This window comes from Melanerpes formicivorus, unplaced genomic scaffold (assembly GCF_026170545.1).
Source record: "Melanerpes formicivorus ecotype bairdi unplaced genomic scaffold, bMelFor1.0.p_v2 SCAF_157, whole genome shotgun sequence".
Taxonomy (NCBI): Eukaryota; Metazoa; Chordata; class Aves; order Piciformes; family Picidae; genus Melanerpes; species Melanerpes formicivorus.
Genome location: NW_027142509.1, coordinates 476945 through 493374, shown reverse-complemented (window position 1 = coordinate 493374; position 16430 = coordinate 476945). Strand labels below are relative to the sequence as shown.

At 47.6% G+C, this 16430-nt stretch overlaps 1 protein-coding gene across 1 annotated transcript; it reads right to left on the bottom strand.

Annotated features, from left to right (window-relative positions):
- Window positions 1–572: 572 nt before the first annotated feature.
- SLC30A1 (solute carrier family 30 member 1) lies at window positions 573–11141 on the bottom strand. The gene is made up of 2 exons (XM_068168768.1): window positions 10280–11141; window positions 573–4987 (listed from the first exon to the last, which is right to left on the bottom strand). Exons 1-2 carry the CDS (start codon window positions 10908–10910, stop codon window positions 4077–4079), a joined length of 1542 nt encoding a protein of 513 aa, XP_068024869.1. The 5' UTR covers window positions 10911–11141; the 3' UTR covers window positions 573–4076.
- Between the last annotated feature and the right edge of the window lie 5289 nt (window positions 11142–16430).

Below are 16430 nucleotides of genomic sequence, written 5' to 3'. Positions count from 1 at the left end.
CCTGCCCTTGGACTCTGCCCATCTGTCCAGCCTGTCGAGGTCCCTCTGCAGAGCCTCTCTACCCTCCAGCAGATCAACTCCTGCCCCCAGCTTGGTGTCATCTGCAAATTTACTGATGATGGACTCAATGCCCTCATCCAGATCATCAATAAAGTTGTTAAAGAGCACAGGGCCCAGCACTGATCCCTGGGGCACACCACTGGTGCCTGGCTGCCAGCTGGCTGTGGCACCATTCACCACCACTCTCTGGGCTCAGCCTCCAGCCAGCTCCTAACCCATCGCAGTGTGCTCCCATCCAAGGCAGGGGCTGACAGCTTGGCCAGCAGTTTGCTGTGGGGGGACAGTGTCAAAGGCCTTACTGAGGTCCAGACAGACTCCATCCACAGCCTGCCCCACATCCACCAGGCAGTCACCCGGGCATAGAAGGAGATCAGGTTGGTCAGGCAGGACCTGCCCTTCCTAAATCCATGCTGGCTGGGCCTGATCCCTTGGCCATGCTGTAAGTGCTGAGTGCTTGCACTCATACAGGATCTCGACACCGGAACACACACACTTTCCTTTAAAATCAGTGCTTTTGGGGTTGTGTTCTTGTTTTATTTTAAAAATTCAGAAGTGTGATACACAATACAATCAGCTCCCCACCACTGCAGTGTTCACTTACATGAGATTCACTAGCTTCATGCTTTGTGGAAAACAAACCAACCAACCAAAACAAAACGACAGAGTCTGTGCAGTGTTTTTGAGTGCTCCGCATGTTCTGGACTTGTGTAATCACAGACAGGTCAGGTTGAATGAAGTCGAGCTATATCACAAGCTAGCAGCCTACAGCTGGGTCTCATACAGTTGAGAGCAAACAGAAAAATTGCATTCCTGCTTCTGTACAGCCACCACCTTCACTCCACTGCCTGCTCTCAGGGCAGTGACCACCGAGGGCTGCTGAGACTGAAGGGCCCCAGCAGCAGCAGCTGGTGCTGCACATGCAACACTGCACAGGACAGAGAGGCCGCACGACTCCCCCTTCTCCTCCCATCACCATCACCTCTGCATCCTAGCCTGCTAACAAAAATAACACAGGGGAGAGAGACTTTTTTAGTTTAAGCTAGCCATTGCCTGCAATGGACACAGAAATAGAAAAATAGTACTTCTGCTGCAAAACCCAAAAGATTGAACAGTTACACTGGAATTAGTGACTGCCACTCCATCCACTCAGGCGCATTCACCGAGACCCTTGGCCAACCTTGACTTAATAGTTACTCTCTTTGTAGAGGAGCAACAGGTGGGAAGCCAGGCTTCTCAGTGCTACTATGGTGTGTCTTGGGGTGTTTGTTGTTGTTTATTTTAAGCAAACAACAGCAGCTCTATGGTGCATTATTGATACACAGCAGGACCTCATCAACTCACACTAATAACTGAGACCAACTTCAAGCTAGTAAGCAAAGTAATTAGTGAAAGTTTAACCCTAAAAAGCAAAGATACACACTGAAAAACAAAACACTCTGTTAATTTCAACATTCATTTGGTTAATACTTTGTAGTATACTAGCAGTAGTAAGCATGTTCTGCAACTGTAGTCTCATACAATGTCTCATTTAACAGTCAACTCTAGATCATGTACAGGTAACAGAAGAAAGAGTCAAGATAATTCAGACAAAACAAAAACATATATAAATACTATATTATTTTAAGTTAGTTTGTGAGACTATACAACAAGGAAATAAACACAGAAAAACAGGTGAGTCATGCTGGTGGCTGTGAACCACCAACATCCCCAAGCAAGCACAAAGCTCAATCGACCCATCCATACACCACAGCTCTCTGTGAATGCATCTGAACAGCCAAGAAACCAACTGGGCAAGTGCTGTGCTGCACCCAAGCCAACAAACCCTGTGAGAGTGGGCTCACGTGAAACCCAGCTGAGCTCCTCTGCTTTTCCAATGCTTTGGCACACAGCATTTGTCCAACACACTGGCATCCAACACAGAGCTGGGCTTGCTGATATACAACACTGGTAATCCACCTATGGACAATCGAGAGTTGACTGTAACGCTCTGCTGAGGAGTTGGGTAAGACTACTGACACAACCTGAGCCAAGCCAGGTCTGATGAGCAGCAGGCTATTCTGAACTACTGAGGAGCAATTATTTTACAAGACATGTCTTAGAAATGCAAACTAGCAAGATGTTCTATATTTGGAGGCAAAGCTACACTCCCTTCACTAACAAAACATTGGGGGGGGGGAAAAAAGAATAGCTCTACATTTAAATACTGTTAAAAACCTGAAAACCACAGCATGAAAGAATCTCATAAGGCCAAAACTATCCTCAGTTCCCTCTGTTGTGCCTAGCTATTGCAATGAATTTGCAGGGTAATGTGCAATTTAGTATCTTATACTCCTTCCAGTGTCTTCCAGTAACAGATCTTAGAGCTCTTCACATGAGAATTAAGCCTCACAACACCCCTGTGAGGTAGGTATTATCCCCATTTTAAGACAGGGAAACTGAGGCAGAGTGTTTATCATGTCCAGAGTCACCCACCAAACAATGGAAGATCCCAGTTATTTTTCCAGGTTTGAGCATAAGAGCAGTCAACTAAATCCCAAGGCATTATTTCCCATACCTAACTTCAGGGTGGGTTGAAAGGGGCAGGGGTTTAGATTAGGCTTCTGGTATGTTTTATCTTCCAACTCTCTACTAGTCCCTGCCAAATTCACCATACCCAGTTCACAATATCCACATTCACCATAGGCCAGTTCACAATATCCACATTCACCATAGGCCAGTTTCTCCCTGGTTAAGGGGTGAGTCAGCAGCATACTGTAACAGCTTTAGAGCCAGTTGTCAAGTGACTAACAGTTTAAACCATAGATGTGGACACTTGGTTAGGTGAAATTAGTGATACATAAGCATTTCAAAGGGTGAAACAAAGCCAATCAAAATCCTACTCCATGCCCCATTTCCTTAAAAGTCAGTGGCAGGTTCCTGAGGACACAGCTGAGACCAGGACTGCAGTCTCTGAAAAGGCTTAAAGATACACTTAGCTACGAGCGAAATGCACCTCTGCATGACTTGTAAGAGAGGCTACTGGTGATGCCTGAGAGCATGAATTACAACACAGTCTGTGCTTGGCAGACCTTCCCCAACAGAGTACTTACTGACACAGCCAATTGTTATCTTAGTAAACTGAGCATCAGTTAAAAGTGAAGGTACAGCTCTTCATTCATAGCACTGTGAGTCAAGGATCCCTTAGACTCTGAAGGCTTCTATGAGCAGACACAACTTGGAAATAAGGAAACCCACCAGAAAATTCCAGTCTCAGGTCTTGATTACAGAACAATATACAGCAGCTTGAACTTCCATTCTGATGGGGGGGGGGTGGAAAACCAAACCTTTCACACCTGGTGTTTTCACAAGCAGTTGATTTTAATTACCTCTCTACCTTACCAGAAAACGTGGGGACCATTTCTAACAATCATAGGATGGCTCTCTTTTAAAATATGCTATACAATAAAATTATTAGAAAAGCTTTCACATTGTTATATAGACTTAAGAAAAAAAATATGTGAAACTGCAGTGGTTTCCAGTTTTAAGTAGTTATATCTTTAAAAATGCTCTATGAACTTTGGTTTCCTCGAGGCTTCTAAATAAACAATATATTAGAGTATCTACAAATCAAATATTAAAGGAAAGGTTAGGTCCGAGAAGTCTGTAACACAAATCGAGTTCCTACATCCTTCAAACACCTTTTCCCTGGAGAAAAAGAAAGAAACCAACAAGCATTGTCATTCCAAGCACAGGGAAAAGCGTCTGCTGCAAGGCTGAAACTGTTTTTCCTGAAGTTGTTACAGCATCGGTGTACTTTCTGTCTGTCTCTCTCACAGTCAACACAAACACATTGTATCATGACAGTGACATTATGTTCTCCCAAACAAGCACTCTAGATTTAGCAATATGACAAGAACAAGGACTTCAGCAATTACACTACTTGGCAAAAAATTGCATCTCAAACGCCTGTCTCTTCCTCTTGCAACACAGCTGTTGTCACAAAGTCACCAAAACTCAGGTAGCACCACTCGGGGAGTTTACAACGATGACTCAAACTGCTCGTTCTGATCGGCGTTTGCCTCTAGCTTAACCGAAGGGATGCTCTCCGACTTAGTCCTCCTGGTTTTGGGAATATCAGTGACAACTTCTGAACAGGAAATGCTAATTGACGAAGATTTTTCTGTCTTCTTTGCAGTACTATCTTCTCCTGTTCCACAACACTGCTTCAAAGCACACTGTGTCCTGCAAGGGAACTCGCATTTGCCTCTCCCCGACTCGGAGCCGACGCTGGCAAACTCGGGCTGAATGGTAGTTGCATGGATCCCCTCATCGTGAAAGATCTCTTTGATGCGCTTGGCCACCATCATGTAAGTGGAAGGGTCAGGACATTTTATGTGAGCAGTGCCAATGATCCTACTGCCTGCTAGCTGCCAGATGTGTAATTCGTGGACAGCTTCAACTCCTTCGAGCGTACGCAATTTTGAGTTCAAAGAATGCACGTCTATCTGCTTGGGAACGGTCTGTAGAAGTATAAGGGCTGACTCCCTAAGCAATGGGTAAGTTGTGTAAAGGAGGATACAAACCATGATCAGACAAAGGACAGGATCTAAATACAGCAACCAGCAGGGCCCAGCCACTGTAATGCTCTCTTGCTCAGAACTGTTTGCTCTGCCCAGTGTGTGGGATAAAGTAGCGTTCTCCGCGCAATGGTTATTGACGCAGGGATTAAAGCAGGGCCCATCTTTGGGGCACGGATTCCACAACCCATAAAAGAGCAAAGCATTCACCACAACAATTACTGAACCTAAGGCATCTCCAAAAACATGCAGGAAAACTCCACGCATGTTAAGCTGTGCACTGGAGTCTTCCTCAACTTCCTCTACGTCCATAGGGTAATGGCCAGCGTTCCCATTCACTTGGAGGTCAGCCATGTCATCTTTCACATCACCTGACAAGAAACAGTGACACCATCAGGCACATGTTATAACATCACACATTTCCAGAAGAACCAACTTTTAACATTGCCACATTGAGTACAGAAGTCAAAAGCTTGCAACTCTACCCATAGCACTCTGCAACGTTTGCTCTGGCTGGGAAACACTCCCAAGAAGGGACCTAGATAGTCTAAAAGGCAATTGTTTCTACTAGGAGCTTAAAGATGCAGAGTGACAAAGCATGAAGCTTTTAATTTGTTCTACTGAAACAAATGCTTTCATGTTTTCCATCTGTTTGACCATTTAACTACTCACTGTTCATTCCTTAAACAAAATGCAGAATTACAGAGATACATAAGAAACGGCAGGCAGGTAGCTGTGTGCCAGGCTCTACACACAGGCCACAACAACCCCAGGCACAGCTACAGGCTGGGGTCAGAGGGGCTGGAGGGCAGCCAGGCAGAGAAGGACCTGGGGGGACTGGTTGATAGTAGGCTGAACATGAGCCAGCAGTGTGCCCAGAAGGCCAACAGCATCCTGGCCTGCACCAGCAATAGTGTGGCCAGCAGAAGCAGGGAGGTCATTCTGCCCTGTACCTGACCAGCACTGGTTAGGCCACACCTTGAGTCCTCTGTCCAGTTCTGGGCCCCTCAGTTTGAGAAGGACATTGAGACACTTGAAGGTGTCAGAGAGGGGCAACAAGGCTGGAGAGGGGTCTGGAGCACAGCCCTGTGAGAAGAGGCTGAGGGAGCTGGGGTTGCTTAGCTTGGAGAAGAGGAGGCTCAGGGGAGACCTTCTTGCTGCCTGCAACTACCTGAAGGAAGGTTGTAGCCAGGTGGGGGTTGGTCTCTTCTCCCAGGCAGAACAAGAGGACACAGTCTCAAGCTGTGCCAGGGGAGGTTTAGGCTGGATGTTAGGAAGAAATTCTTCCCAGAAAGAGAGATTGGCCTTTGGAATGTGCTGCCCAGGGAGGTGGTGGAGTCACCATCCCTGGAGGTGTTCAGGAGGAGACTTGATAGGGTGCTTGGTGCCATGGTTTAGTTGATTAGATGGTGTTGGATGATAGATTGGACTCAATGATCTCAAAGTTCTTTTCCAACCTGGTTAATTCTATTCTATTCTAACTTACATTTGTTCCCTCTTTTGAAAAGCCAGAAGACTAATCACATTGCTAAAATCTCTCTTAAACCACAAGACTGCATTGCTCTTTAGTATTAAAATTTACCAGGCCAGGATGCAGGTTTATAGTGATGTTTTCTAAGGGCTTAGTAGTTCAGTCCCAGAAGAATTCTGCATTCAAGGAAAAGGAAGTTTTTATGAGATGACACATAGAGCCAGCAGAACTGAGAGTCACAATGAGATGAGCCTTTAGGTCTAAACTGCAGAATTTATCAGCAGTCATGACTACAGGACAGTGCAAGTTATCACTGAAGCCTTCAAAGGCTCTGAAGCAGGGTTATTTATATTTCAGAACACATTAATAGCATATTTTTAGTACTTTTAAGTGACATACAGCTGTTGATGACCAGAGCCATATGTCATGGTCAATGTAATGCCTAAATGAACATTTTAGTACCCTCCTTGTCAAAACTGTTTGCAGTACTACCAATCCATCACCCCTAAGCAGCTACATAGGAATAAATGCTTTAGGATAGGATAGGATAGGATAGGATAGGATAGGATAGGATAGGATAGGATAGGATAGGATAGGATAGGATAGGATAGGATAGGATAGGATAGGATAGGATAGGATAGGATAGGATAGGATAGGATAGGATAGGATACTCCAGGTTGGAAGAGACCTTCAAGATCATCGTGTCCAACCCATCAACCAATCCAACCCCACCTAATCAACTAAACCATGGCACCAAGAACCCCATCAAGTCTCCTCCTGAACACCTCCAATGATGGTGACTCCACCACCTCCCTGGGCAGCCCATTCCAATGGGCAATCACTCTCTCTCTGTATAGAACTTCTTCCTAACATCCAGCCTAAACCTCCCCTGGTGCAGCCTGAGACTGTGTCCTCTTATTACAAAGGAGAATGGTTTATGAAAGAAAAACACTTCTCATGTTTTAAACTGGAAGTATTTTAACTGATCAGCCTCCCACTTTTCTTCCATAGCTCTTCTTTGGACAGAAAACTTCCAGCAATAAAGAACTGCCATGGGTGCTGGCCGCTGGCCTGACAATCTGAAGCAAGGAGCTTTGACTGCTTCCGTGGTTATTCAGTTCAGAGCTTTGTAAACATTAACATGTTAGTATGACCTGCTGCTTCTGCCACTCTGCTCTCATGACTGCAATTTTGTGATCATAAAGAAGAGGGTGGGCTCCAAGGAAGGCAGCTGAGTGGGTTCAGTTCCAAGCCCCAGGCTCATAACCTCATGCATCACACGTCTGTCCTCAAATTCCAGCTACATTTTCCACACAACTTCCAGGAGTTATTGAATGTGAGACCTGTAACTTTCCAGAGAAATCAATCGAGGAAAATCTCTCAGGTTACAGAGTTCAGACCTCAGGGTCCACAATGAAAGTAAGGAGAGAGTAATTGTCGTGGCACTGTGCTGCACATGAAGTGCTTGGAGAGAAGAAGAGGTGGGAAGCCGACAGACCTATCTGGAAGGGTGGGTGAGAGGAATACAGTTCCAGAAAGTTCTTGGGATTTTTTTAATGATAAAAAATTAGAAACACAGAATGGTTTGGGGTGGAAGGAGCTTTTAAGATCATCTAGTTCAACTCCCTGTAATAAGCAGGGACATTTTTAACTGAAGTTGCTTAGAGCCCTGTCCAACCTGAGCTTGAATGTTTCCAGGGATGAGGCATCTACCACCACCTCTCTGCTCAACCTCTTCCAGTGTTTCACCACCCTTACTATCAAAAGTTTCTTCCTTCTTAGTCAAGATCTCCCCTCTTTTAGTTTACAAGTATTACCCCTTGTCCTGTCACAACAGGCCCTACTAAAAAGACTGTCCCCATCTTTCTTCTGGAATGGGCTGCCCAGGGAGGTGGTGGAGTCCCCATCCCTGGAGGTGTTCAAGAGGAGATTGGATGTGGCACTTGGTGCCATGGTCTAGTCATGGGGTCTGTGGTGACAGGTTGGACTTGATGATCTTTGAGTTCTCTTCCAACCTTGGTGATTCTGTGATTCTTATAGGCCCCCTTTAATACTGAAAGGCCACAATACAATCTCCCTGGAGCCTACCACAAGTCCACTTAGAATCATAGAATCAATAAGGGTGGAAAAGACCTCAGGGATCATCAAGTCCAACCTGTCACCCAACACCTCACTTGAAACATGCTCACTTAAATCTAACACACAAAGTGTATACACTAAGCCCCTGAGGCTATCACTAGCCTTCCACTTCCATCTTAGGATATCAGGGTCTACCCTTCTCTTGTAGTTTCCAATGAAGGCAGAGTACTGCTCTCAGTCATTTTGCCTGTCTTCACCTAGACTCTTAGCTTCTCACAAGTCTCCAAGTAACATTTCCATGGGTAAACCATGAATAACTCCACCTATTACATAACCATGACAGGGCATAGAAGGCAATACAAACTTATTTCAAAGTTTCCCTGTGACCAAAATGATGCCCTACTACCACCTAAACACCCACAACAAATTATATATATGCTGTTGCCAGGAGGACATCTGTGAGAAATCCCAGACAAGTTGTCTCAAAAGGTTATACACAATGATCTCAAAGATCTTTTCCAACCTGGTTAATTCTATTCTATTCTACATTTTAACCCAGGCTATAGATCAGCATTTTATTCTAGAGCTAGCTCAAAGCTTAGCTAAAAGCACAACTTTTCACCACGTTTCACCACTCCAGAACAAATCACAAGCCCAGATTACCAGATCGGTGCTTAAGGGCATTTTATGCTGTTTGAGGTGAATTATTAGGACACCTTTGCTGGAACTAAACTAATATTAAGAACTTACTAAGTGGTCATGAAAATTGTGTACTACATTCAGAGGAACTTAACTATCCTCCTGCAAAACCTGCCTTTTAGAAACACCATGTAGAGCCCAAAAAGAAAAGTGAGAGAGAAATTGCTCAGTTTCTCAAATGTGTACTGAAAGTTCTGACCACAGAGAAACCAAAACTGCAGCCAAGTTCACTCTGCACAATGAAAGCTCAATTTAAGCTTAAAGAGTGGTCCCCTGATGTCACCCTGAAAACAAAGCAGGGAGATAGGTTCTGAAGACTGAAACACCTTCCTCTTGGTGACAGGGATGCCAGGGAGGTGGTGGAGTCACCATCATTGGAGGTGTTCAGGAGGAGACTTGATGGGGTGCTTGGTGCCATGGGTTAGTTGTTTAGGTGGGTTGGATTGGACACAATGATCTTGAAGGTCTCTTCCAACCTGGCCTATTCTATTCTATTCTATTCACCTGACATACCAAGTACAGAAACTGCAACTACTCACCTTTCACTCTCTTAATGCACAGGACCTAGCTTTGACCAAGTGGCTTCAAAAATAAACTATCCAGGTTTCTTGATCCACTTAAAAGGAGAAAAAAAAAAACCCTTCCCACAAAGCAGACAGTTTGATCACAACTGTGAAGGGAAGGCTTTAAATTTATCTCAATGTGCAAGTGAGTGGGAAGGTGTGTGCTTCAGAAAGCTACAGACAACTGATCCAAAGAAACGACACATGTACTCTGGCACCAGTGAGCTCCACATTTAGTGCCTTGCTGCATGACTTCCACAGTTCTAACTGGTGATTTCCAAGACTCCTTCCTTATTAATGCAGATGTCATGAAGATGTATGACATTGCTGCAATGGGATACACTTCAGTATATTATATTGATTGATATCAGCTTCTCAGGTAGCTAACAACCAGCCCAACAGAGAGCCAGCTGTCAGGACCAAGGCGTTGAGCTGTGTTGTATTTGATATGCAGCCCGCTCAGAAGGCTTTAGGGCAAGGTCTTGTGACAGCTTGTCGCTAGGCACACGAACACTTCTCATGTGCCTTCTCTGACAGCATCAACTTTCTTTAAGGCAAATTGCTTTACCCTAAGATTCTTTCATACTCAAATCTGTCTGCTACACATCCACACAACTTAGGGCACTCTTTTTAGCACTCGAAGGAAAGGTGTGAGGTAGAGGTGCAACGGCTGTGTACCCGAGAGCACCACTAAGAAAGTTTCTTGTCTCTTCCCGAGGAGAAAGGAAAAGTGGTCCCCAGGAAGCTTGCACCAGGTGGGAACAGGATGCCCACCACCTTTCTCAAGGGAGGTTCCTCTGTTTCCTGACGCCTGTATGCCTGGGATGGGTCAGAGGTGTCGCAGGACTTACCTAGCTTCTCCTGGCTGACTCCGTTGGAGCTGCTGCAGTTCTCCACCAAGGTGCTGGTCTCCTCCCGGTGCAGCGAAGCCTCCCCATCCCCAGCTGGCTGTTCGGTCTTGGAGCCGCTGCGAGAGTGCTGCCTGCCGCTGTGCGAGTGCCCGTGGCCGTGGGAATGGCCATGGCCCCCGACTCCGTGGTGGTTGAACAGGCACAGCCCCAGCAGGTTGATGATGAGTCCGGCCACCCCGACGCCGATGACCACCAGCGGCTGCTGGATCTCATGGGGCTCCGTGAAGCGCTCAATGGCCTCCAGCAGGATGGTGAAGCAGAGGGCGGTGAGGAAGACGGCGTTGACGAGGGCGCCCATCACCTCAGCTCGCACCCAGCCGAAGGTGTTCTTTTTGGTGGCGCGGGTGCGCTGGGCGAAGCGCACGGCCACCAGCGCCACGACCAGGGCCATGACATCCGAGAGCATGTGGAACGAGTCGGAGAGCATGGCCAGCGACGACGTGACCCGACTCACCACGACCTCCACCACGAAGAAAAGGAAGGTGAGCGCCAGCATGCACAGCAGCCGCGCCCGACGGTTCTGCCACCACCGCGGCCCGCCCGGCCCCTTCGCCGCCATCCCCCCGCACATCGAGCCGGGGCAGCGGCTACCGGCCCGGCCCGGTGGAGGCGCGGAGTGCAACCGTCGGTTGGTGCGGAGAGCAGCCCGCGGGTGCGGCGCGGCCCCGAGGGTGAACGCGGCCCCTTGCCCACCGCCGCTGCCGGCCGACCCGTCGCTTCTCCCTCGGCAAGCGCTGGGCGAGCAAACTTTGCACCCGAGCCCCCTCACTCTTTCCACACGGAACCCGAGCCGGCACGGCCACTCCCCTTCGCCCGCGCCTCATTGGCCGCCGCCCCCCCGCATGGCTCTACCCGCCCGCCTCCCCTCCCCTCCTCACTCGCCATTGGTCCGCGCGCCCTCGCGACAGGCGTCCCCTCCCTCCTGATACCGCCCATTGGCCGCGGCCTCCCCGCCCTGCCGTGCTCTACCGGAGAGGGAAGGTGGGGCTGCTCGTGACGTCCAGGGAATAGCGGCTCTGATTGGCTGAGCCTTTCGGCTTCTCCCCCGCCACCTCCCGCGCTCGCTGCTCTGCAAGTCCCGCCCCGCGACGAGCGGGACTCGTGCAAAAGGTGCGTTTCACACGGCTCCGCACCGGTCCGCGCTCGGGGCGGGGCTCGCCCTGGGGGCCGGGGCTGCTCTGTCGCGGTGGAAGGGGTCGTGACGTCAGGCGCCGGGCTGTGGGCCCCTCGGGCGAGGCGGCTGGAGGTCGCGGCGCGCGGACACGCCGCCAGCCTTCAGCCGCAGCCGCGCTGCGGCCGGCGCGACACTCGGTAGCTTGGTGCGGGGCCCAGCGTCTCTGCTCGTCTGGGGTGAGGCTCTCGGCGGGTACCGTTAAGCCCTGGCGTCGAGGGGTCTGTCCGCTCGTCCCACGCGCTCGGGCAGCCTTTCGCAGGCCCAGGTTGTCCACCTCTGTCCGTGCTGAATCCCTGGCTGTGGCTGGACGGTGCTGGGTTGCAAACAGTAGCTGGGGGTGTGCCGGGTCTGCAGCTCCTGAGGCACCAGCGGATCACCGTGGCTGGAAATTGCGGCAAAGGTCCTCAAGTCCAACCAGTACCCAACTGTCCCAGGGCCGCTGCGACGCCATAGACTTGAGCAAGGAAGGGACTTGGCACAGCCACAGAGCCTCTTAGGGAAGGATCCAGCAGTCAGCACGCGAGCTGCATGAACTCAGCACCCAGCTGCTGCTCTCAAGCCGTTGGGTCCAATTTACAGCTACCACACGGCACACAGGTACATCCCAACCGCTGGTTCCTGCTGCCTTTCGAACTCGACATTTTCTTTAGGTTTGGCCTTTTTGCAGGGGGGATTTCTATGTAGTTTTTCTCCTGTTTGTGCCACTGAGGGCAGGAGGACGAGTGATGAGGCAGCAGTAACTCGAGCAGCTTAAGAGAAAGAAAAAGTCAGTCCCTAGGTACTATTTGTTTTATTAAACTTGGTGTCATGAACAAGGGACAGGGAGAGGCACTCAGAAAAATCACAAAACCCAGTCACAAAAACTACAGAAAGGCAGAGAGAACCTTTCCTTGCCTGCTCTTTTCCCAGGGAGCCAGCAAATCAGCAAAAGGGTGTCCAAAATACTCCATGAGTCGAAAAGGGAAAGGAAACAAATAGCCATGGCTATATGTAGCTATAGAGGTATAGCTGTGTGTATTAATACATAGACATAGTAAGAAAACTATTGCTCTGAAAATGAAGGTCTTGCAAGAATGCAAAAGCCTGTTGCTATACTTGGAGATTCCAAAGGGTCCACATGAATGTTCTTGACAGCTGGAGTTAGGCAGCTAGTGTCATTTCAGTAGTAAAGTGACAAAAGCTGTTCACACTTGCACGAGAAAACGAGTTCTCAACAAGGATAACTCAGACCAGTAGCTCAGCAGAGTCTCAGTGAGTCCACATCTGCCAGCCATGTTGCTCTGCATGCCAGCCCCTCTTCTTCACTCATGCTTCAGCGTGCTCTTCACCCTGCAGATGCAGCTTGAGCGCCACCGGTGCTGCTGCTGACCTGTGACTTTGAGCCCTGTCTTCTGTGAGACTGTTCACATGTCAAAATCCAGGTCTGCTATGTTTTCAGTTTAGTGGTAGGAACCCACATGGAATGCTTTAATGAACATCATAAAAAGCACCTTAGGAGTCAGCAATTAGATTGCTGTAACAGTCTCCTCATCCTCTTGGCTTCCCATACGCTGTAATATAGTTAATAAGGTGTTGTAAACAATCAGGAAGCTGACCTGCAACGGTACCGAAACGAAATGTGTCCTCTTCCCCTCATCCCCACACGAGGCCATTGGTTAATAGGAAAAAAATTAGGATATATAGGTCATAGAAACTGGTCCAGCTCAAACCTTTCTCAGTTCCTGCAGGTTGGGCAGGTTGTGATTTCACAGGGATCCATATTAACCCAGTGGAGTTCAGCTAGGACGGAAGGAAGGACAAGGAGTTTCTCTTTGGCTGAACTTCAGCAATCACTAAAATGAAGTGCTGGTTGTTTGCCTCCATGGTATTGTCATAGTTTTCTTGATTAGAAGTCCTCAGTCCCCTCCTGAGTGAAATGAACAGGATATCAACATCCATTTATGAATAAAACTCACTCAGCATTGAACATAACTGTGTCATGAGCTTTGACTAGCTTACAGGAGGTGGGTTATGGCTTTTTGGGTTCTTTCTTTCTGTGAACAATGACTAGATCAGCCCGTGAGCCTTTCAACATTCCTTCATCAGGAGACCTCCTAATGGTCTCAAGGGTACTCTGTGGATGGTCAGTTTGCTGCTGCCTTCCCCTTACCTGGTAGCGTGCCCTTGATCTTGCCTTTGTCCAGGGATAGCTTTTCTTCCTGCTGTTCCAGGATAAATAGTGAATTTGTTTCAGGGCCAAAAGCCACAAGACATAGACCATATACCTCAGGAGAGTGGGAGGGCATGGGTTCTTCCCAGGCAGGAACGGTTCCTCAGGCCTTCTGCTCCCCGATGAATAGGACTGGGAGTAGAGCTTTGCCCTGTGGGACTCAGCAGCCAGCTGATGTCTTCACTGACTTTGAATACTTGGACTTTGGTGAATAATCCCATGTGGCAGCCCAGGCCTGCTGCCAGCCATGCCAGGCACAGACCCACAGCTGGACCACACAAGGCTTCGTGTCGCTACCATTTTCTCATAAGCCAATGTGTTCTGCTCTGCTGTTCTCAGGCTTTTCTGTTGTATTACCATGTATCAGCATCCAAGAGGAACAGGGGTAGTTTCTAAACTTAGGGCTGGCCATCTGGCAGCATTATAAAAACTAAAATTAATGGGAAGGTGACTGATAAAGGTACCTAACGAAGCCATAAACGGTGTGTGTCAGGGGAACGTTCTGTTCCTGCTTATGCTTTTGGGGAGAGTGCTATGCCTTCAAAGTAGGGAGGACTCTGGGTGTTTCTTTTTGTTTGCTTGTTTTGTGGGGGTTTTGTGTTTGTTTCTTTTTTTAAGGCTTCCAGGCATTGTTCATGACTCACAAAATTCTTTCTCAGCTCAGCTTCCGGTCCACATCTGGGGAAGGACCTCCTCCAAGTCTCTTTACTTACCGTAAATGCTGCGTGCTGAGCAGAGGAGCAACTGAATTTCTGGCATGCAGCTCCACACCACTCCAGATAGGGAAAGGCTAAACAGAAAGCTGCTGCTTGTTGCCTCTTCTGAGGTAAAAGCTTTTGCACTGAGTTCTGCTTATCTCTCTTAAATCAGCTGAGTGCTGTGGGGAGAAGTAGGGCTTGAGTTGGGAGATTCACTATTACTCAGCAAATGTGCTGAGTAAATAAAGTCACCAGTTTCAAGTGGAGAGATCTCTGCCACAGAGGGCTCCTCATCACTCTGTACCTTTCCACTTGGAAAAGGTGAAACTCTTGTCTACAAACTGCTAATGCAGTCAGATATTACAGACCACACTGCCTGCCTCATTTTGACACCTCACTTACTCCTTTTCTGGCAATCATCAGACCTGTGTGCTTTTAATAAAGGCAAACATGACTCCATCTGTCTGTCCCACTTCAAGGCTGTCAGTGTTTGTTTCAGGTTGTGTTTTTTGCAGGCAATGTCTCTCTTTACTAGCTGTCCTTACAAGGTTTCTTCAAATTAGATCCAGTCAGCAGCACCAAAGCCCTCAGAAGCATTTGCTGTCCTGTTAACTACAGCAACAAATTTGTTCCTTGTCATGAAAACACAGTGCAAGTGAGAAGTGAGTATTGCTGTTCAAACAGCTCTACATCAAATTCACTGTTAGATCCTGATGCAGGAAAGCAGCTTTGGAAAGGACTTAAACATAGGTTTGCAGTTAAATAAAAGGCCATCTTGGAACATAGGCAAGATAGCACCAGAACAAGAGGACACAGTCTCAAGCTGCGCCAGGGGAAGTTTAGGCTGGAGGTGAGGAGAAAGTTCTCCACTGAGAGAGTCGTTAGCCATTGGGATGTGCTGTCCAGGGAGGTGGTGGAGTCCCCATCCCTGGAGGTGTTCAAGAGGGGATTGGATGTGGCACTTGGTGCCATGGTTTAGTCATGAGGTCTGTGATGACAGGTTGGACTCGATGATCCTCGAGGTCTCTTCCAACCTTAGTGATACTGTGATAAGCATGTGCTTACAAATTTATTTGTGATCTGTGAAGAAAGACTGACTGCCTGTAACTGCACTCAGCATTAAGGTAGGAAATGAAGAACTTCTTGCTCTGTAGCTTTCTTCTACCTGATTCCCTTGTCTGTGAAATCTGACCTGTTTGATCAGTGGCAGGATTCTAGCCAGGTTGAGGGGGTCAGTATAGCCTTCCTATACATCTTGAGAACCTTGCAAAGCAGATTAAAACCCTCACTTCCTGCCCTTCCCAAATATTTTTTCCATAATAAGGAAACAACTCTTGAAAATAGGCCCTCTTTAGGTCTACTTTGGGTCTTTCCTTCCTAGGTTAGTTGTTTTGCTTTCTCACTGTCAAGTGGACCTAGGAGCATTTATTAGCTGCTTTGGTTACCACTTTGCCTGTGGTATAAGCAGTACTTTCTTAAAATTCACAAGCAGGCAGGCAAAAGAGCTATCAAGTTACTGCTTAAGAGGCATTAGAGCTAATATTTATTCAGCCAGTGCTCAAGTGAATCATAACTAGAAAAATCACCACCATTAAAGGAAAAAAGTCATAGTAAAAGGTGGTGTTACTCACTTCTGCACACAGTGTGGCTCTCTCCTGGAAAGATAGTACCAATGCAACAGGGATGGATGGGAAAATTCTGTGAATATGGGATCCTTGGAATGAAAAAAGAAAATATCTGTGCAGCTGGTTGGCTGGTAACATTTTAAATTATAGATGATTACACATAAATTACCCTTCAGAAGGCATTTTTAATATATCATATCATTAAGGTCTGCCTTTTATTATCCCTAGGGAAAAAAGAAAGTCAGATCACTAGCTCCAAACTAAGGCAACTCTCTTGGACCTGTGGCAATGAGTATCAATACATCAGTGGCTATGGGCTGAGGACAGAGAAAGGTCTATGCTAATCACTGTGGTGCCTGCTCCACCTGCCTGCAGTATCAGGCTC